General features: G+C 45.5%; 1 protein-coding gene across 7 annotated transcripts in view; it reads right to left on the bottom strand.

Moving 5' to 3' along the window:
- Nucleotides 1-22,529, bottom strand: part of rapgefl1 (Rap guanine nucleotide exchange factor (GEF)-like 1) — a 73,044-nt gene that overhangs the window by 36,611 nt on the left and 13,904 nt on the right. For 3 of the 7 annotated variants that reach the window (XM_064316358.1, XM_064316359.1, XM_064316357.1), the window contains one exon: nucleotides 19,334-19,433. Coding sequence is in view for 2 of the 7 variants with exons in the window: in XM_064316354.1 (XP_064172424.1) it covers nucleotides 3,292-3,673 (382 nt within the window). In the remaining 5 variants the exon portion in view is untranslated. The other 4 variants (XM_064316355.1, XM_064316356.1, XM_064316360.1 and 1 more) reach the window with 4 other exon arrangements.

Raw genomic sequence — 22,529 nt, 5'->3', positions numbered from 1 at the left:
TTGCAGGACAGAAACACAATTACTTGCATTTTATATGGGGCAGAGCAGTTGTGTCGTGTCCATTTTAGGCAGAGAATTTCGCTTTAAATATCCGACGAATAATAGTGTGAATGTAAAAGCTGGGATTTTGGTGTAATGAATTACCTTTTATGGCAATACAGCTAGCCTACAATTGTAGCTACTTGATTTTAGAAAAAGAAAATACACACATGGTAAAGGAAAATGTAGGCTAGTTTAGCTAGTAGCTCTGCCCAACACTAGTCTACATATAGAACTATAGTACACACACACACACGCACACACACACACACACACACACACAAAATCTTGGCTAGTGGTTGTACGCAGTATTATTAAGTAGGCTGAATAAATAAATAGTTGGATTTAATAAATAAGTACAATTGTTGCATTTGCTTAATAAAATAGTAGAAGTTGCACGTGATGAAGCAGCCTACATGACGTGCGCAGAGAGAGAATCCCGGCTTTTCAACCGAGAGCGGCTCGGCAACACTGCCCAAGCGACAGCTCGCAGGCATGCTCAAATATGAAAGTGAAATGGTACACGGACGGACGGACGGACGGACTCTTCTTGAACGAGAGCTGGGCCGCACAGAAGGCATAATCTCTCCATCGATGGCCTCGGCAGCCGCTCGTCAGCCCTGCGTGAGATCAAAGAGGAAACTCGTCCCTCAGCGCTCAGAATCCAGCCTGCCTGCCCCCCCACCCACAGGCCCCCCCACCCACATGGGCCCCCCCTGCAATCCAAAATAAGACTCCGGCAAACACAGTTATGCAACACTTGAGCAGATGACCTTGAGAAGCTGTCGGGACTGTACATAACGAAACGGCATAGGCGCGCTTGTTTTTTCTCTCTCTCTCCCGCCGAACTCTTGCCAAAACGCCTCTCATCTCTTCCAACCTGCAAAGCACTGGCAAAGGCAAGCAGAGCCACACTGGAACACAGAGAGCTGTAGGACAGACTAATCTGTCAAACACCAGCCAACCGTATAGAAGAGGAGGCGTGCTAAAGGTTCCACGCAGCCCAGTATTTTTCTGGGTGGCCCCACATAGGGCATTAAATCAGCCCCACATAGGGCATTAAACCAGCCCCACATAGGGCATTAAACCAGCCCCACATAGGGCATTAAATCAGCCCCACATAGGGCATTAAATCAGCCCCACATAGGGCATTAAACCAGCCCCACATAGGGCATTAAACCAGCCCCACATAGGGCATTAAACCAGCCCCACATAGAGCATTAAACCAGCCCCACATAGGGCATTAAACCAGCCCCACATAGAGCATTAAATCAGCCCCACATAGAGCATTAAATCAGCCCCACATAGGGCATTAAATCAGCCCCACATAGGGCATTAAATCAGCCCTAGGAGAGCAGACCACATCTCCACCCCCTGTCCAACATGGTGAAAACCTTTACCTGTGAGACACCAAGGGACACCTGCTATTCCTCTGTTCTCCCAACGCCATGGAGTCAGCATTTTCGGCCAGACTGGGTGACCATTTCCCAATTTAGCAACTGATTCATGGGATAGAGCGACAACCGGCGTTCCAATGTGATTTTAGTTTTTAATTTTTTAGAAGTTATCGTGCCGAATCAAGGTCACTGCTAGCTGTTACTGCGACCCTAGTGGAAGTAAAGTAGTCCAACGTGTCGTCTTCAGAAGCACGATCATTTAGTGTCCCATCCTCCCATAATGACAACAAGTCAGACAACCCTGTCTCTGCATCTGCACATCTTCTGTACCTGTGCACATGGTGGAGGGGGAACATGGACATTAAAAATGGCATGCAGGCGCATGGATACAAGAGGCCAAAGCTTGGCCATCACACTTTCCACTCCAGGAACACCACCGGACACCACGGCCTCCGTCACTGCAAAAGGCCTCCGATATCCTGCTAGCAAAATGCTGTTTACAATCAATGACGCCTCTACTGATCACTTCAGGGCTTCTCTCTTCTTCAAAGTAAAATGCTTTCTGTCACTCTCCCTTTCAAATGGACCTATGGTGCATTTTCTGATGTTGCTGAAAGACCCAGGCAAGCTACACTGTAGTCATTCCAATAATGCAGCCTTGGAATGGTTAGAATGGAATTGGAGCGACAACAGGTATTACAGGGTCAGGTGCGACGTTGACTGACGCACAATTTTATGTGGACCCGGTGGAATTCGGGCCTGGCACTTGCAACTCTGACGCATGAAACGGCCGCATATTCAGCCCTGTTATATATGGAGGCGCAGTAACTTTCGCAGTTGCATTTCAGAAGTGAAATGTGCTATTTTAACAGGGAAGAAATGGATATGCCCAAACATACCACACTTTGTGATGGGTGTGGGTGGAGACATGCAGTAGTCTATGTTGGGAACGTCAGCTTGCTTATATTAGATGCTAATTTTGAGGCATTCTGCACAACCATTTTCAAGCATTCCTGCATTTACGAAAAGCATGTGTCTGGTGTACTGCAAATATCACAATTTACTGGCTTTCCTTTCAAACTGTACAAATAAGCATCTGCTTTCAGAGAAAATGTTAAATCATTTTTCCCCACATTTCAAAATAAACAAACATACTCCATAGGCATCAGCAAAACCAAAGCAACGTTCGCAAAAGCACAGGTGCATCACAGGAACTATGCATTCTTATTCTTTAAGAGTGATCAAAATTTTCGACTCGTGCTTAGAACGAACACCAACGGGAGTGAAACCGTGCAACTTGGTTTGGTGTTGACTGTAACAGTAAGTATGGTTGCTTCAACCATCTTTATTCCTGTCGCATATTATAGACTTGATATAAACATAAGAAATCCCGAGTCAGAGCCAAACTGAAAATGATGACCTCGCCGTGCTTTAAGATGCATTTCACGATTAACTGCTGCGTTTGATCATCGCGATTTCCACAGATATGTAGGTTATATATGCCATGTTATCTATGGAACGCATGTCTTCATATAGAAAACAAACGATTCGGTATCCCTACTTAAATTCCTTTGATCACTTATAAGTACGCATCTTACGTACGGGTGGCTGCGATTATTCTACGAAATGCTCACCGCCTTAAATTGAATAAGAGTTTGCAATTCAAAATGCCAAGTTAAATATATCGTAAAAGCACTCGTATGAAAATGTCGGCTATGCCTGAGCTTTAAATTATATAAAATATGTGTTAATGCTTTAAAAGACCATCTATTCGCTCTAAATCTGAGAGTCTGAATACATAGGTGGCTTGCCGGACGCTAGAAGTCTCCGCCTGACTCAACTGCCCCACGCTTACCTGTGCAGTTTATATGTCGTTTGCCCGCTACGCTGTCAAGCACTGCCAGTGCAATGTTTTCAGGCGTGTCTGGGGGCAACGGAGTCCAGGTCGTCTCCAGACTTGCTTCCGAGCTCTGTTCATCGCTCGACAAAGACGGACTCCTGATGTCGGCGGCGGCGGGCGGCCAGCACGGCGGCTCCTCCGTGTCGGGGCTGAAGACCTCGCGCGCGGGGCCGCTCTCCGGCGAAGTCTCGCGAAAGAACGGCACGACTCTTGAGAGGCTGGCTCGTCGCCTTGAAGCCCCCGTGCCAGTTGCTTTTTCCCCGAAACCCCCAGCCCGACTGAGGGCAGTGGTCTGTTTCTTCAGAAACTTTTCCAGAGGCTTCATTCCAGCCGGCATTTTGGTTAGAATGCCACAAAAATGAGAGTGATGGTAATAATGGCAACTACGGTAGCGCGTTTAATTCTACATTATATTTGTGGATATGTACCGATATCCAGTTGTCTTTGTCGACAGCAGAAAATTATTTAAAAACGAGGATTAAGAACCCATTGGTCTAGTCGTGAGTTACAAGGAGAAAAAGGACAAATCCAGCGAGCAATAGGAACGACGGTCCTCCACACGTTAAATACGCGTTCTGGCTATGGGTATATACGAGTTGGAAAAAACAGCACTCTTCTTCGACGGGAGAGATCATTGACGTCTTGCACTTGTTTTCCGCGTCTGCAGCCGCATCAGACGCACCGCCCGAACTGGGGAGCGGTGCATTTAAAATATTACAAAAATTTTCCCCAGAGCTTCTGTTGAGCAAGCGACGCGTTATATTAGCACTCTACAGCACAACAGGGAGGGGATATAAGGAATATGGAAATGAAGCGATTGATTTAACTGCAGGGAATCCTTAACACGGCGCCCCAGCGGTTTCGCTGGCTACTGCGACCTCTCTTTCGAAGTAGCCTACTCACCGTCCCTCAGATATATATGTATATATTTATGAATATATATAGGCTATGGCTGGGTGATATCCAGGCGCAAGTGTAATCTACTTAGCTAGTAATGGTGGTGTCTCCCGAGTTCCTCTTGCATAGAAGCGTGTTTATTACAGCGTCTGAGTCGTCGCCTCTCTGTGTGCACAGAACGCTGTGGCAGTGCTAAAGCGTTGCAGATAGAGAGAGGGGGGGAGGGAGGGAGTGCGTGCGTGCGTGCGTCTCTCTCTCTCTCTCTCGCCCCTCCTGGGTGTGTGAGTGTACCCGGGATTGCTGTACCGAATTTGTCCCCGTTCCCTCCCCTCTGCAGCTTCACAAGAGCAGCTGCTGGCTCACACAGCTACCGAAAAAAAACACACACGTGTCATTTGGCAGATTAACTCTTGATTTACGGAAGAAAATTAACTAGTGCACATACGGGACATTACAGTCAGGACTCCTTATGTCTGTTATTTATCGGATTAATACCAGTCACCTGCGATAGGCCTATTACATTTTATAATCATGTCGCCCATTGGAAATCATATATATATATATATTTTGCAATTATGTCCTTTTTTCATGCAGTTGTAAATAACTTTTTATATAACGAGATAAAAAGAATAATTTTAAATGCAATTTGAAAATTGGACTTGTTACTGACCGACATTATTATTATTGTTGTAATTATTTGTGGACGTCCTTATGCAGAGCTACTTACTTAAGCCGTCGTGGCAAGATACAGGGTTGGTAAATTATGCGACACAGCTATTCAATCAAGGCTACAACGACAACTGAATGCAATACAGGGATGATATGCTTTCACATAGGCCCATCATATTTTTATTTGTTTGGTGTATTCTTTAATTATTTTTTTTTTTACTGGATCTATGGCTTTTCTTAATGCTCTTTAACATTTGTATCTTTCCAATTTCTTCCAGTTTGTTTTGATGGATAGGGGTGATATCCTTGAAGCGTCTAACACCGCAGAAATTTGCTGGCACTACGTAGATACGCAGCTAGCCAACCTAGCCAACATCTCGTTTCTAAGCAAGCCAACCTAGCCAACATCTCGTTTCTAAGCAAGCCAACCTCGCGCACATCTCGTTTCTAATCAAGCCAACATCCACTACCTAAAACTTTGCTGCCCATGTCAGCTCAATAGAACGATAATAGAAAACCATCTAGCGTGAATTCAAGTCAGAAAGGAGTGTGACACAGGGACTGAACATAGCAAACAATCAGATGTGTACATGAGTAACGTTGAATCTAAACACATATTCTCTTTTATTTTTCCCACAGAATCTTCAGCCTTGCACTACAAGCAAAGTCCAGGTAATCATTTCCATCAAGGCAGACACCAGCATTGAATGTGGCATCAAACAACATGTACAGTGCCTTCCTTAGGGTTTTGGTGCCCCTAAGCAAAAATACTGCTGTAGCTCAAACATAAATCACACAATTGAACTACGTGACCCAGGGACAGGTTGTGGCCCTAAAAGGCCGCATGGAGTGTGTTTATGGCTGAAGCCGTACCTTTCTCTAACGTTCTCATAACTCAGAGTTATGCAATAGAAAAGCAAAAGTAGTGTGACTGTACATGTCAGCTTTACTCCTTATGGTCACACTTCTTTCATCGAGAGAGAAAACATGCAAACGAGGGTGTGTTTGATACACGGCCCTCATCAGTATGTATCCCAATCACACCCCACAGTCAGTACCTTTTTTTGGATAAGTCAAAAGACAAATCTGTGGCTGGTATGTAGCTCATGCCGTGGTAACTGTGGGTCACGGCACATGACTCTTCTGGCCAATCAGGCTCCTGTATTCTGGCTGCGCCAGCTGCACAGGATGTGTACGGCTTTGATGCAAACAAGTCTGCAGCTCCTCTGCTGGACTGTGGAGTGGAAACAAATGACAGCTGGCAGAGTATGCTGACATGAAGAGACTGAATTGAGAGCACAGGGAAGCGCAATTTAATTTTTAAAAAACACTTTATTTATTCCCGGCAAACTGGACAGGACAACACAGCCATGAAAAAATTGCCGGCAAATTTAAATAGGCACTCCAAATCGGGAGGAGTAAAAATAAAAAAGGGATATCATAAATTGTTTTTGTAAAAAAATAAAGAGGCTGAGGCTAAACAGAAAGGTGTTTGTCAGGAAGAGCGTTCCGTCATGCAGGTGCAGAGGACTGGAGCAGCAACACGAGGTCCAGAGCAGCAACACGAGGCCCAGAGCAGCAACACAAGGCCCAGAGCAGCAACACGAGGCCCAGAGCAGCAACACGAGAGGCCCAGAGCAGCAACACGAGAGGCCCAGAGCAGCAACACAAGAGGCCCAGAGCAGCAACACGAGGCCCAGAGCAGCAACACAAGAGGCCCAGAGCAGCAACACAAGAGGCCCAGAGCAGCAGCACGAGGCCCAGAGCAGCAACATGAGAGGCCCAGAGCAGCAACACGAGAGGCCCGGAGCAGCAGCACGAGGCCCAGAGCAGCAACACAAGAGGCCCAGAGCAGCAACACGAGAGGTCTGGGCGGTTTGGCGGGAAAAAGGCCTGGAACTTCGGTATGGTCGCTGTCCCCAGTGCCAACAGTTCACTACAGTGTGACCACGTTGCAGTTACTGGTGAAACACACATTTAATGTGGTTATGTGTGTGCCTCACACAGCTGTTCATGTGCACAATGTCACATTACAACTGAAACTGTGCAGTATGTTTAAAAAAAAAATGCTTCACTGTTCACCAGATTATTACATGTGACCAAACAGTGGCAACGGTACACACTTGATGGTGCCGAATAATATGTTCACTCATGATTGAAATTTGGTGGAATTATTTAGATTTACGCATTTTAACTGGGCTCACAGGTGTCAAACTCCAGTCCTGGAGGGCTGCAATGTCTGAGGACACCAGTGGTTCATTTAAAGTCATTGATTGGAAGGAACCCACAAAAACCCACAGACACTGCGGCCCCCTTGGGAATCAGTTTGACACCCCTGCTCTACATATAGTACCTCCAAAAGCCTGACTTGTGGGAGAACACACTGGGGGGGGGCGACATAGCTCAGGAGGTAAGACCGATTGTCTGGCAGTCGGAGGGTTGCCGGTTCAAACCCCGCCTGGGCGTGTCGAAGTGTCCTTGAGCAAGACACCTAACCCCTAACTGCTCTGGCGAATGAGAGGCATCAATTGTAAAGCGCTTTGGATAAAAGCGCTATATAAATGCAGTCCATTTACCACACTGAATTCAACAGGATGCCAGCCATGGTAACCTGTGCTATGAGACAGACATGACCCAGGCTTTTGTTTGTTTCAGACAGCCTCTTTTTTGCTCTGATGTGAACAGTAGGGCTGGTTTCTAGCTGGGTCATGAAGCTAATCATCACATATCAGCTCGTTATTTCTGTCACAAGGCTGTCGTCAAGAGACATCAGGAAACAAATTATGCAAGCCAGTTCCTCATTTCTTCTTGGGCTCCTTCATGCAAGTGTGTTTTTAACAACGCAAATGACTGTTAAAGGATTGTTAGGTCATTTTAGCAACAACCTGCAACTGAAATCGGTGTCAGTTGTCTATTTGAGACTTTTTGGGAAGGTCAAGTTTGAAGATGAAGAGCTGCAGTCCACTGGAGGACCTCAGGTATATTGAGAGCAGAAAGTAGAAGAAAGGAGCATTAGGTATACTGGGTTTATTTAGAAAGCCAAGGCAGTGAGCATCTTTTGTTTTCAAATGCATAAGAAGTCGCTGATAGAAAGGCAGGTCAGCAGCATTTCAGAGTCGGAGTCCGCGCTAGGACTGGCTCATTCTGGATGAAGTAGTTGCAGTACATATCTTGTAACCATGGGAAACAAGAAACAATGAGAGTGTTACATCACCATGGAAACGGAGCAAGGGGGAACACCATGACACGGAGCTAGCATAGCGTTCTGAGTTACGTGGCTCGGTGGGGTTTTTTGCGAAGACTCTGCAGTTGTGCTTTCAACAACATATCTTCCACTTTGGCTCTCTCTCTCTCACACACAACCAACTGTGCTTTCTTCATTCCGACACTTCTTACTGGACTGAAAGCAGCCAAGTGAATGTTCCTGAGGAATGACCCCCCACAGACCCACCACCACCAAAATTAACTCAGCCACAAGCCACTCCGCCACAGGCTGTTAGCGTGTAGCTAGCGAGCGCTGTGCGGGCTTTCTGAAGGAGAGGTGTGAAGGCAGGCCCGCCTGCTGAAGGAGAGGTGTGAAGGCGAGTGTAGCACAGTGGGTAAGGCACTGGGCTTGTAACCGAAAGGTCGCAGGTTCGATTCCCGGGTAGGACACTGCCGTTGTACCCTTGAGCAAGGTACTTAACCGACATTGCTTCAGTATATATCCAGCTGTATAAATGGATACAATGTAAAAAATGCCATGTAAAAGTTGTGTAAGTCGCTCTGGATAAGAGCGTCTGCTAAATGCCTGTAATGTAATGTAATGTAAAGGCAGGCCCACCTGGGCCATTACAAAAGCACTGGTCACGTTCTGTGGTCACAGTTTCCATGCGCTGGTGGAAATGTGACAAAGCTCAACAGTCGTGTTAAGACTTTCTAATTTTAGTGCAAGCTCCTGCTCCACCTCGTAAGAATAGAACCTCATGATGTCAAACAAAGGTGGGACAACCATTCCACTATTTTGTTTCGCTAGCAACAGAAATTTAGAAATGTTCGTGATATCAGCCAAAATTCCTCGTGACTCAAAGGAAAAGGGATTCAGGAGGGGACCACAACATCAATTAAGGCAGATTAAAACCTGTACTGCTTTGGCGGTTGAAAATGTTGTTTAAAAAATAAAAAAATTAACAATTAGCACTTTAAATTCAGCCAGTCCTCAGAAAAGAAGCCAATTCAGAACGTACTGAGGTCCAAGCCCAAGATTAGATGAACCACAGAGGATAACACTGGGAGCAGGCAGGTGCGTAGGGTAGGGATTAGTCAGGCTAGGGGTCTAATCTTCAGATTGGGGGTGGGGGCGTGTTTATTTGACTTGCTCTGGGGTCGTGTTCTGCAACTGTTCACCACGCTTCAGCGGACTCGATGTGTCAGCCTCCTCGCCCTTCAACCGCCAAGGTTCTGCGTGAGGACCGAGACCAAGGGTCTGCGTGAGGACCGAGACCAAGGGTCTGCGTGAGGACCGATATCAAGGGTCTGCGTGAGGACCGATATCAAGGGTCTGCGTGAGGACCGAGACCAAGGGTCTGTGTGAGGACCGAGACCAAGGGTCTGTGTGAGGACCGATATCAAGGGTCTGCGTGAGGACCGATATCAAGGGTCTGCGTGAGGACCCAGACCAAGGGTCTGCGTGAGGACCGATATCAAGGGTCTGCGTGAGAACCCAGACCAAGGGTCTGCGTGATGACCCAGATCAAAGAGGACAGCATGGAACATTTTTAGGTGTCTTCCAGCATGTTGGTGCTTAACCCAACAGGGGCGACATAGCTCAGGAGGTAAGACCGATTGTCTGGCAGTCGGAGGGTTGCCGGTTCAAACCCCGCCCTGGGCGTGTCGAAGTGTCCTTGAGCAAGACACCTAACCCCTAACCCCTAACTGCTCTGGCGAATGAGAGGCATCAATTGTAAATCGCTTTGGATAAAAGCGCTATATAAATGCAGTCCATTTAATTTAAGTGGCTCATGGGCTCGAGTCCACACACCTCATTTTCCAGGTGTTAAACTGCCAGCTTATTAAAGCCACAAGCACTGCAGACACTGTGGCCCCCTGGAACTACTTTAGCACCCCCAATTAACGGTTTCAAATGAGTTTTCTCCAGATTGTAATCGCACCCACTATATGTTATACCATCCTGTGCATCCATCTCACAACCGTGAATCTAAAATGTATTACAGCTGCATTCATCCGTCAGTCTTGAACTTTGACCTAAAGATCATTTACGAACACCAAGAGCTGAAGACTACAACTGCGTTTAGCTGAAGCAACCTACTCATAGCACTCTGGCATTTATAAAAACATCAGGAAATAAATTTGTAGGATGCATTTTGCCGAAGGTACACCATTAGTGTTTTTAAAGCTGACTTAAAAAAAAAAAAAAATCTTTCAAGTATTTCAACCCCACCGGTTTTTTATTAAACTTTTTACCTGCAGCCTTGGTACTGTACAGCACAGCAACATCACACATATCTTCTAAAGGCTCTGAAATTATCAACCCATCAGAAAAGGCTTCTGGCTGTAAAATGAATTGGTTCAAAATTCAAAGTTTCATATCCCTCACATTGACGAAAGTGGGATGTCGTAGCCCTGGGTCTTTGGTAGCTACATTTCAGCAAATCTTTGTTGTCTGCACTAACTTAATTCAGTGTCCCTAAGACACTGAAAAACACAAAATTAATCCAGTAGTACATCTCACCCAGTAGTAATGCTGGAGGGAAAGCTAGCAGAATAACACAGAGATTCTGCCCTTCAGCCTTCCGATACAACACTGGATCCAGAACTGAAGGCAGCCCGTTTATCCTGTCTTTATACACTCCTGCTCAGCAATGGAACTTCAAAATGAAACAAATGCAATGCAAACTTTTACCACCAACTGAAAGTTTTTACCACCTACTGACTGGGTAAAATCTGCCTACAGGCTGGAAAAGACATGGGTGAAAAACCCTGATGGTGGCCACTGGGGATAACAAAATTCATGGCTTATGAGAACTACTCTCTGGTGTCTTTGATCTTTCCCATCAGTCTGCGTAAAATGATTATTATCATTTTATTATTATCGGTGTCTAATGTATGCTAGAAGGCAAAGTATGTCTGAAATATTGGATATTTGTTTTTATTCACTGATAAAGATAGTAAGGCTCAGTGTAGTCCTTCATCTTGCCATGTGGATTAGAGGACAGCACATTGATTTTCCATTTATTAATTTGCAATTTGAATTGATGTTGAATGAATGCATGCATGTGAGACATTTAAAGAATAAATATCAACCAAATCAGCCAATTTAAATGTGTTTGTTAGTGGTATTATTTCATTAGCATTTTTGTCAGGGGCTTAAATAATACAAAAATAACACATGTTTTTACTCATGTTTTTTAAATCAGAAGCAGGGTGATAAACTACACACAGAGCTAAAAGTGAGAAATGAACAAGACATTGGTTATGAAAAATAATTTTAAAACATTAAAAAGCTGTCCTCGTGTACAATAAGCCCATGCCTGCCAATTAACAGTAAGCTCTAGGATGTAACTGTATCTGTGTGTGTGTGTGTGTGTCTGTGTACTGAATGGAGCCCTCTGTAAAAGCCATCCCAGCAGTGTGTCATCGCTAGGCTAACAATAACCACAGCCCAGCTAGCTAATTACACTCAAGAGCCCTAAACGCACATCTGTGATGACTCACTAGTGCTCCACTGTCACAACCCCGCCTTTATGCCATGTGTAGGCCTTGGTACCAACCGGCCCCGGGGCACGGGTGTGGGCACGGGTGCGGGCATGGGCATAGGCAGGTGCAAGCCATGGCACCTGTGGAATGTAAACAGTCTTAATTTTTTGTTTGTTCGGTTTTTTTTTGCATATTACGTTGACCACAGCAAAGAGGAAGCAAACGTGTAGTTATTTGAGTCATCGTGATTCGTTCTCTACAGTAACTCGGCTAAAGACAGACCATCAACAAGGTTGTATAGACATGGCGATTGCAGAAAGCTGTTTTTCGAGTTTTCGCAGAGATTGCGTGTGCGTAGGTTTGTTGCTGGAGCAGTGCGGCTGAAGAGATATGCTTACAGGTTCAACTGCAGCTTCCTCCGTTGCAGTTAAATCCGGTTTGGATGAGTCAGCCCTCCTGAACAGAAAAGCACAGATTATCTCTCTCTCTCCTTTATGTACAGGGACTGTTACTGCATAACTATAAGGCCAAAACATATTCATCTCTCTATTGATATATATCCTGAAGGCAAAGGCAGGAAAAGCTGTGACACAGCTGTTTGTGTCATTTTGGTGATGGGGAAGGAGGGCGGGTGTAGTATTCACAGTGGCCAGGTTATTGGACTGCTCTCACATACTGAACATTTTCAACAGGCACAGTCGTAGGGACATGGTCATGTATGGTTGTACGCTCCATCAGTCAAAAGTACAGAGATACAGTGTAAGGAGCTGACAACAAAATGCAAGGAGGGGTGAGAGAGAGACCTGTGTGTGTGTGTGTGTCAGTGTGTGCATATATGTGTCTGTGTGTGCACATGTATGTGCATGCATCTGCGTAGGTTCATGAGCGCGCGTGTGTGTCTGTGCCTGCGTCTGTGTGAGTGTATGCGTGTATGTTGTGCATGTGTGTGTATGTTGTATGTGTGTGCACAAACATGTATGTATGTGTCTGTACATGTGTGTGTGTGTGTGTGCGCATGTGTGCCAGTATGTGTGCACGTGTGTGTGTCTGTGCGTGCGTCTGTGTGTGCGTGTGAGTGTATGCGTGTATGTTGTGCATGTGTGTGTATGTTGTATGTGTGTGCACAAACATATATGTATGTGTCTGTATATGTGTGTGTGTGTGCGTGAGTGCACATGTAAGTGCGTGTGTCAGTATATATATGTGTGTGTGTGTGCATCTGTATGTGGCAGTGAGTGCGTGTGTGTGAGACAGTGTGTGTGTGAGTATATGCATGTGTATGTGATTGTGTGTGTGCGAGTGTGTGTGTGCGTGCGTGAGTCAGTGTGTACGAGACATTGTGTGTGTGTGCGTGAGTGTGTGTTTGTGCGTGTGCGCGCACATGCGTTTCTGCGTGCTTGTGTTTGTGTGTGTGTGTGTGCATGTATGTGTGTGTGCGAGGGAGACAGTGTGAAAGAACATGAAGAGAATTTTCAAAAAGTGTGAAAATTGTCCAACAAGATGGACATTTAGGGCTGCAACTTGAATAATGTTGCTTCGTTTTGGAAAGTGTGGAGTTATTTAATACACCAGGTTCAGTTTCACAACCCCCTTCTGCATGGGACATAGAGAACAAACAGAACAGCCTCACAACCTGACCTGCCAATCACAGGCCCTGTGTGTCTACTTGCTGCACAGAAATAGAATTATTTGTGCGGCTGAACTTGAGAAACGGTTCAAGCCACAGTCAAATGCAAGAGCCGGGTGGTGTCATATCGAAAACATTTTAAGCAGCACCTTTGCTTTAACTCCCGAAGTAGAGCAAATGAGAGCTTGTTTCTGGAACATACGCTAACTCTGCCATAGATGGTACATAACCAGCGGGATCCAGAAATACATTTCTTCCTGTCCGTCTTTGCTAAAGCCTGCTATTCACTCTCCAAGATTTCCTGTGAAAACCATCCCCCCATCACTGTGCTCATGAATATTCATCAGCAGACAGGCTTGGAATGCATTATGATTCTGAATGATTGGGGGGGGGGGTGAAACCATTCTAAAGAAAACTGTGGTTAGAATCAGAACTTAACAAGTAAGGGACCCAATGTTAGTGCATATTCATTATTCATCAGCACTCCCGCCCCCCCCCCTCCCCCACACAATACAAATCTGTACACTAAAAACTGGATAAACAGAAGCTACTGCATAAACAGAAGCTAGTGGGACAGGACTGAGACAGACATCTTAACTCTGATTATACCCTTCACATAAAGTTAACCTAATGGCCTGAATAAAACATTCCAAGGCAGTTATATGCAGTCACTTGTAATTTGCATGTTTACACTTGCAGGGTGTATGAACTGGAGGTTAATTCCAGCTAACTATCATCCAAAGGTTTTCAACAGCTAGTGATTCAAAACCACACCCTCTCCTGTCAAATATGCTCACCCCAACCATGATGTACATGAGATGTGAAAATATATTGACAGAAAACACAGATATAATCTCTAAGCTCTTTTTTTCTCAAATTTGTCTCTCAGAAAATATTTATTTGTGAAACTCAAAGATTGGGGGGTGTTGGCCAAGAGGTTGAGTAGCCTAGGGTAGCTGGGGAAGGAGACAATTAATAATTCTTCAAGTTTATTATTTTTTAAATTATGATTGTGACTTTATTCAAACCCTTCCTGTATCACATGCTGTAAGTCAAACCGTAAGAATGCTTCAACCTAGGGCCAGAAAGGTGACAGCACAGTAAGATGAGGTTGCCATGGTATCATCTAAATTTTCCAGTGATCCTTGCCTGAGCCTCTTCAGGAGTACTTCAAGAGCAATAATGACCATCAAGGCCCTGGTACAGGCTGTATTTAAGATATAGTTTTCATAAGGAGAAAGAGCAAGGTAGGTAGGTCCAGTAAAATGTTTTTTTTAAGACTGCATGCAACTGAAGTTGTATTCTCCACAACTTTAAAATTCCGATTTCTTCCGTGGAACTCATGTATGCATGCTTACTGTCCGTAGCCTGTGAGTTATTCCAGAACTCCCTGTGTACGCATGCTTAGTGTCCGTAGCCTGTGAGTTATTCCGGAACTCACCGTGTATGCATGCTTAGTGTCCGTAGCCTGTGAGTTATTCCGGAATGTCCTACCCTCTGTAGAGGTGCTCCTGGCTCTGCATCCAACAGGGCAGTTCGCCCATATTCCCGCTCTGGGAGAAGGGGATATTTAGTATGCACTAAATATGGTAATTGCCCACAGAGTCCTGCATCCCTCCACAGTATGCGGGGGACCCACAGCTGCTTCACGGCTACATACATCAGAAAACAACTTGCCTCCGAACCCTCAGCCACAGGTCCGATACAGAAGATGCCAGTGTCCATATGTACCATGGTTATCATCATATAGAACAAGGCTCATCCTCTGAAATGTCCCCTAATGTCCACTGTGTTCACTGCTCACCTACTTTAAGCCACACGTAACTCAACACTCCGTCTGGAGGACATTTTGAGCCTTTAGGGAAGCCCTTTCCTGGCCCCCTGCTCCAACCCTCAACAATACAGTCAACAGCCAAACCATAAAGAATGTTGTTTTACAATTGCAGTCACCTACTACACACTTATCTTATGCAATACCTGCATATTAGCCAGCAGTTCGGGGAGCTAATTGTACTTGGGGCTGACATTACAGCATGTTAGTTAGCGCTAGCGAACGCTGTCTCTCCATACAGTGCAAGCTCCAGTCTAAAAACTACTCGCCGTTTACGATCTTGGAGCAGCAAAGGACATAAAACGCCGACTATGCTTTAGAGAACAAACAAAACACCCTCACAAAAGCTGCCGTAGAGGCTTCAGTAAATCTGATTCATGCCAGAAGGAAGAAATGCGACGCCGTCAAAAGATTCCATGGCCAGCAGGCTCATCCAGCAGGTTCCTGGGTGAAATGTTGGGCTGACAGGCCAAGTGAAGGCAGTAAAGGAATATGCCATATCATGCAAGCTTGTAGCAGACATGGGGCATAAAACCGCTTTCCAATAAAACACGTCAGAGAACCAACAACCAATATATTTTAAAGGTAATTCAGTAGGGATTATCCGTCTGACTATTACTTCATATGGAGTTTCTCTGACTGGTACTGGATGTTCTACCCACGTCCGTACATGTTTATGACATCATTCACACAAAGCAGTGCTCCATGCTCTCTTAATTGCATGGTCTCGTCGCCACAAACAGGAAGCAAGCAACAAACAAAAAAAACGGTGTTCCTGATCCTGTTCCGCGATTCCCATTCCCAGTGCTCTTCCTCATCTCTCCGGACAGAGATGACATCTCACATGCCAAACATTCCCATTTATCAAAATTGAAATGACCTTACTGCTCCTCCCTAATACCAACATTATAATAAAATTATATTTCCATATGATGCCATATGATGAATGATATGCCACAACATGGTTTAGCATGGTAATATTTGTTCTAGAGTTCTCTTTAAAATAGGCTCTTTGTAATAGGGGTTAATGAAAGGCTAAATCGATGTCATTATTCCAGCACTGGCACACAAGCAGGTAAGCCTAAAGAATTTCCTCTGTGGAAGGCATGTTTCAACAAGCGTCAGGACACCCAGATGTTTTCCTTTCCCAGACATGTTTTTTTTTTTTTTCGTTCGAAGAAGAACATCGGACCAAATTTAGTTTTCCTGTTGTGTCCTTAAAAACATTCCGGGATTTTTCTCCATGCAGACTACGGTAAGCAGTTGCACTGCTCATTCTTGTGAACAGTTCGCTCCAATTCATGTCTCACCACACAGCCAAACTGAATTCTCGTTCCCACCTCCAGCAGGTAGTTGTGTAACCACTGGCACACAATCAGGGACTGAATCAGTGGCTGCCTTGTCCTTAACTATGGGCTCATTCCAAAATCTTATGCAATTCTGATATGGATGAAAAGAATGCAGAAAAATACACCTGACTGACAAACCTCACTGCACTTTCTAGATTGCTCACAAGAAAGTGGCATTATTTCCTAAAAACATAAGCAGGACTGATCAGCTATATCAGCATTCTCACATTTGAACTGGCAGATTTCCTCTAATTAGGTCTAGCAATAGGAGGAGTCAGAATAAGGCTTTGGTGATTTCAGTCGCACAGTTTGAGAATATGTCCATTTGCAGATAATTTAGAAGTGGAGAAATATCTAGTAGATAGGTACACAGCATACTTCCTCCAGGCTCAGCACATAAGTGAATTAAACTAAGAGAAACGTGCTGTCAAACTCAACAGATTAGTAGAATTTACACCACGTTCTTGAATTGCAAAATATAAAAGTTCACTTTTTTCCCTTTTGACCTCCAGCTTGGAATACCCAGACATGACCCCAGGTAGCTGAGGTATGAACACCTCACATTAACACACGTGCCAGCAAGCCAGCATTTTTCACAGCATGAAACTCACAGAAATACAGGACTGCAGTCGGGTCTGTCAGGACAGATTTACATCTGATGACTGTCAGGCTGTGGGTTTCCAGTCGTGTCATAGTGCACAGTGCAGTGGAAATCTAAAGAGCCTGGCTGACTGTAACGCACCCCGCGAGGGACGGAACGAAGGCAGCAGTGTGCGGCTGACTGTAACGCACCCGGCGAGGGACGTAATGAAGGCAGCAGTGTGCGGCTGACTGTAACGCACCCCGCGAGGGACGGAACGAAGGCAGCAGTGTGCAGCTGACTGTAACGCACCCCGCGAGGGACGGAACGAAGGCAGCAGTGTGCGGCTGACTGTAACGCACCCGGCGAGGATGTAATAGCAGCAGTGGCGGCGACTAACGCACCCCGAGAGGGACGTAATGAAGGCAGCAGTGTGCGGCTGACTGTAACGCACCCCGCGAGGGACGGAATGAAGGCAGCAGTGTGCGGCTGACTGATACACACCTCGAGAGGGACGGAACGTAGGCAGCAGTGTGCGGCTGACTGTAACGCACCCCGAGAGGGACGGAATGAAGGCAGCAGTGTGCGGCTGACTGTAACGCACCCCGCAAGGGACGGAATGAAGGCAGTAGTGTGCGGCTGTAGTGAACTCCTGGTCATAGCCGGCCACAGATGGTAACTTACATTTGTGAATACAGCGGTTGCTTTTATCGGGAGTGTCACACATAAGGGTTCCGGTAATGAGCAGAGCGGATGTCAGGACATCAGTGCTATAACCGATAGTACTAGTTAACTCAAAAACCTACAACACAAAAATAAGTGCCGTAGTAACATGCAAGAGAGAGATGGGGAATGTCATGCTTCTAGTAGCAAATGGGCTTGAGGGCATAGTGACAGATGTAGCAATAGATAAGGCTAAAAAAACCCATGATAATATCTGAGTTCAGCTGTAGTTGAGCCAATGAGACACAGGGGAAACGAGTACGATTTCAGCCTGTGGCAGGAGATAGACTGCTGTCTGGTTCTGCTGTCATTCCCACGGAAGAGAAGACAGAGAACAGACCCAAAGCAGCCATGTTGTCTACACACTGTCCTGGTGTCCCTTTATTCACTCCTCTATTTTAAAGCCCACATTAACTATTTTCCCACCAGACTATGCGATTTGTCATTCCTGTTTGCGCACTATAGTTTTCACAGTAAGATCACACTTTTTAGGCATTACCATTACATTTACATTTCCTCCCACAGTCCCACGACATAGAGGCTCCAGGACTCACTTGCAAAAGAGACGTCAATCTCAACATGACTACCCTGGTGAAATAAAGGTTGTAAAAAAAATATGTTAAAAACAATTGTACAACTGACTAAGAAGAGAACCATTTTATTTCATACTCTCGCTCATGTGCACATACATGCTGGATGAGTCCTACTTATCTGCCACTACTTGTGTTACGTTTCCAGCCAAGCTAGTTATGTTCTACAGTCCTGCATATTAAGCTGAAGTGCAGAGCAATGGATGGGAGTTCCATCACTCAGAACATGAAAACCTTCAAGGATAGACAAGCACCATGAAAATCCCCAATATAACCCCAGCAACAAATCCATCTGTTCTGTACGTTACACATGAACATTTCATGACAGTAATGTGCTACCTTTACTGGAGCAGTTACACATATGTTGACTTTTCTGTTTAAGTTGAGGCCAGAGTGTGAATTAATAAAGCAACATGTCAAATGAACACATGTAGGGCTTGTCCTAAAGCCATATGAATGACATTTCCGTTAAATTCAAAGCACTTTTTAATGCATGCCAGCAAGGATCTGAGAACATAGTTGTGCCTGTATATGATGCAAGGGTACACCTGCATGATACATTACTAAACCCAGATTTAATTATTCATGAGTTAATTATTCATGATGGATAATAACAGCATAAAAGCAGCTGATTTTGTGATGACTGTAAGGACTCAATAAGACCCTCCTGCTGGCATTCTGCTCCAAAAAGGGTAAAATAGGGTGTAAAATCTGTCCCAGGTAATGTGAGTTGGGCCATTCCGTAATTGCGTAGGTTTTTCATTTCTCTGCACATGCTAAAATGTGTGGGTTGCACCGACAAAGCAGCCTTTCAAGACAGTAAGACTTTCAAACCTGGGCTGTTAGCCAATGGAATTAGCCTCGCTTCCATCAGCTCAGCAGGGCATTTCATGGGGAAAGGACGTGTTTTACTGTAGTTTTCTGCCATGGTTTGCATCTCAACAGGAAAGTCCTGTTGGGCTCCTACTGCTATGATTGAGCGTGTGTGTTTGTGCAAGACTGTCCTCTGGTGGCTGTCTAAGGTAATGCATGTACTTGGACTGTAATGGTACCTGACTCCTCCAGGTATCCACGTGAGGCACAAGCGATGTCCCCTGCTTCCAGAGAAGTGTAGCGTCCCTCAGTGCCGCTGGTCCTGGGACAGGGGGAGTGAGAGAAAGAGAGGAGGGGATGAGAGAGGGAAACGGACAACATTCAATGACAACAGCTGGGCTGATTATCATCAAATTCAATATTCATGTGATAAACAGCATCACAGCTGTTTCCTTGCTACGAAGTTGATAGTGTTGTTCGGCCACTTTGCACTTCCATGAGGCATATACTGCCACTGCGGACAGGTCTCAAAGACGGGCACTTGAATTACACCAGATCAACGTTCTTTTTTTTTTTTTTTTAATCTTTATTTACCCAGGGTAGGTTCGCTGAGCACGGATGCTCTTTTGCAGCAACGCTTTTTTGCTTCACACTCATACACATTCACACCTGGGAGCTGCCCAGTATAACCACAATCCTCTATTGTTGGCCACTGAGCAGCAGTTCCTAAATGATCTAATTTTGAACATGGCATATTAATCATTAATCAGACTGTTCATTTTATCATCATCTACAGGTGAACATCAGTACATTAAAGACTGTGAGATATTATACAATAAGTGTTGGGGAATGGTGTCAGAAACAGAGCCTGTCAATCAAACACATTCACTGCATTTCCTTACATCTCTTTTCCTCTGCTTCATCACCAGCAGAGCCAATCACCTGCACAACCAATCACCAGCAGGGCAAATCACCAGCAGAGCCAATCACCAGCAGGGCAAATCACCAGCAGAGCCAATCACCAGCAGGGCCAATCATCTGCACAACCAATCACTTGCAGGGCCAATCACCTGCAGAGCCAATCACCAGCAAGGCCAACCACTAGCAGGGCCAATCACCTGCAGAGCCAATCACCTACAGGCCCAATCATGAGGAAAACTAGAAGCAAAACTAGAAAATGGAGAGAAATTATACTTAAAAACACTCTAAATGGATTATATGCCTGAAAGCGTTCAAAGCTGTGTTGTATATCTAGAGGGCAATACAGTGCAAGATATGCAGAATAAACTCACTGCAGTTTTTGGGCCTGATTTACTAAGATATTTTAGCACATGCAAAACCAGTAACATGAGAAATGACTGGTTATGGTGTTTGTTTTGAACCAATCATTGGTCATGTTATTGGTTTTGTGTGTGCTAAAAGATTTGCATGTGCTAAAGGTCTTAGTAAATCAGCCACATTATTTGCGCTTCACAAACACATTCTGGGCCATTTTATAAGGGACTGGAAGAGCGGAGTCCTTGTTTGGACGCAGACGGGAAGGACAGCCGGTAAGTTGTTGCGATGGTGTAGGCCTCTCAGCACCTTCTAAAAGGGGTTTGCTCAACGCACATCTGCCGCTGGGGTGGCTCATCTTCCATCTGTGAGCACATCTGCCGCTGGGGACGGGTGGAGGCAGGAGAGGAGCGGTCATCGGGAACGTGACCGCTGGGGACGGGTGGAGGCAGGAGAGCAGCGGTCATCGGGAACGTGACCGCTGGGGACGGGTGGAGGCAGGAGCAGCGTCATCGGGAACGTGACCGCTGGGGACGGGTGGAGGCAGGAGAGAGCGTCATCGGGAACGTGACCGCTGGGGACGGTTTGGAGGCAGGAGAGCAGCGTCATCGGGAACGTGACCGCTGGGGACGGGTGAGCAGGAAGGAGCGGTCATCGGGAACGTGACCGCTGGGGAGGGTGGAGCAGGAAGGCGTCATCGGACTGACGCTGGGGACGGTGGAGGCAGGAGAGGAGCGGTCATCGGGACGTGACCGTGGGACGGGTGAGCAGAGAGCAGCGTCATCGGAACGTGACCGCTGGGGACGGGTGGAGGCAGGAGAGGAGCGGTCATCGGGAACGTGACCGCTGGGGACGGGTGGAGGCAGGAGAGCAGCGGTCATCGGGAACGTGACCGCTGGGGACGGGTGGAGGCAGGAGAGGAGCGGTCATCGGGAACGTGACCGCTGGGGACGGGTGGAGGCAGGAGAAGACCAGAGGTCACAGGAGAAAGGTGAATCTACCATCCTAGTGAAGAGCAGTTTCTTGTCCATTGTGCTCCCGTGCAATGCATCCTGCCTCCCATCACATATTAGTTTTTATGATCATGGAGATGTTGTATTGTCTTATATATTTATGAGGTTACCTTTGGTAAATTTGTCAGAGAAATTTGTCTTGAAATGTGAATATTGACATGAAATGTCTCATGAAAACCTACAATTATTATTATTATTGTGTTGGCACAATTGATTGTCATATATTTATGAGGTTACCTTTGGTAAATTCGTCAGAGAAATGTGTCTTGAAATGTGAATATTGACATGAAATGTCTCATGAAAACCTACAATTATTATTATTATTGTGTCGGCACAAGTGAAATGTTGCTCTTTCATCACTAGGAGGCATAAAAGACACACTAAAGCAAGCGAGGCAATCCAACGAACGAGGCACAAGATGGCAAGCGACACTATGTATCAAGTGTCCATACGCTTAGGATCATTTTTTGCAAATTTGTAATCTTGTTTTGACATGTTTACTAAAAGTATTGTCTTTCTCCGTCCCGTAATTTCCAAATTGCTCACGCAACGTTTCTAATAAGGAAACTGGTGCGACGAAGTCGCGTGCAGATTTTCTCCAGGACCAGTATTTTCCAGGATCAGAATACCGCAGACCTTGGCCATTCCAAATCGAAATTCAAAGAAATGTGAAAATAATACAGATTGTGGAATATAATATTTAGTCATTATTAAATAAATAGAATACAATTAAAACCAGGCGGCTGTTGTGACGATAGCTCTGTGGGAATCAGAACAATACACCACTGAAGTAATTAATTGCGCTTGCATGTAATGATAGAGGACTATCGTGTTACGTGATCTTCTGCCCACTGAATGGTGTCCGTGAATTGTGTGTCTATATTTTACAGTTGCTTATCACAAAATTCATAACCATAGCACAGATCATCTTCATACTTCGTGGCATGACGGGAAAATAAATAGTAACAAACGTCCCCAATAGCTGGAGTACTCGGCTCACGTGTATTGGCCGCGCCTAAGAGGTGTTTACAACGGATGCTGCCTGCTGACTTGCCTTTTCCCCACCAAAATAGAGCACTGGATCGTCGCCCACCCAAGTGCTCCACATAGAAAGGAGCAGGAGTTCCTCC

The sequence above is a fragment of the Anguilla rostrata genome, chromosome 17, assembly GCF_018555375.3.
Source record: "Anguilla rostrata isolate EN2019 chromosome 17, ASM1855537v3, whole genome shotgun sequence".
Lineage (NCBI taxonomy): Eukaryota > Metazoa > Chordata > Actinopteri > Anguilliformes > Anguillidae > Anguilla > Anguilla rostrata.
Note: the sequence above shows the minus strand (reverse complement) of the source record. Positions and strands in the feature narration are given on the sequence as shown.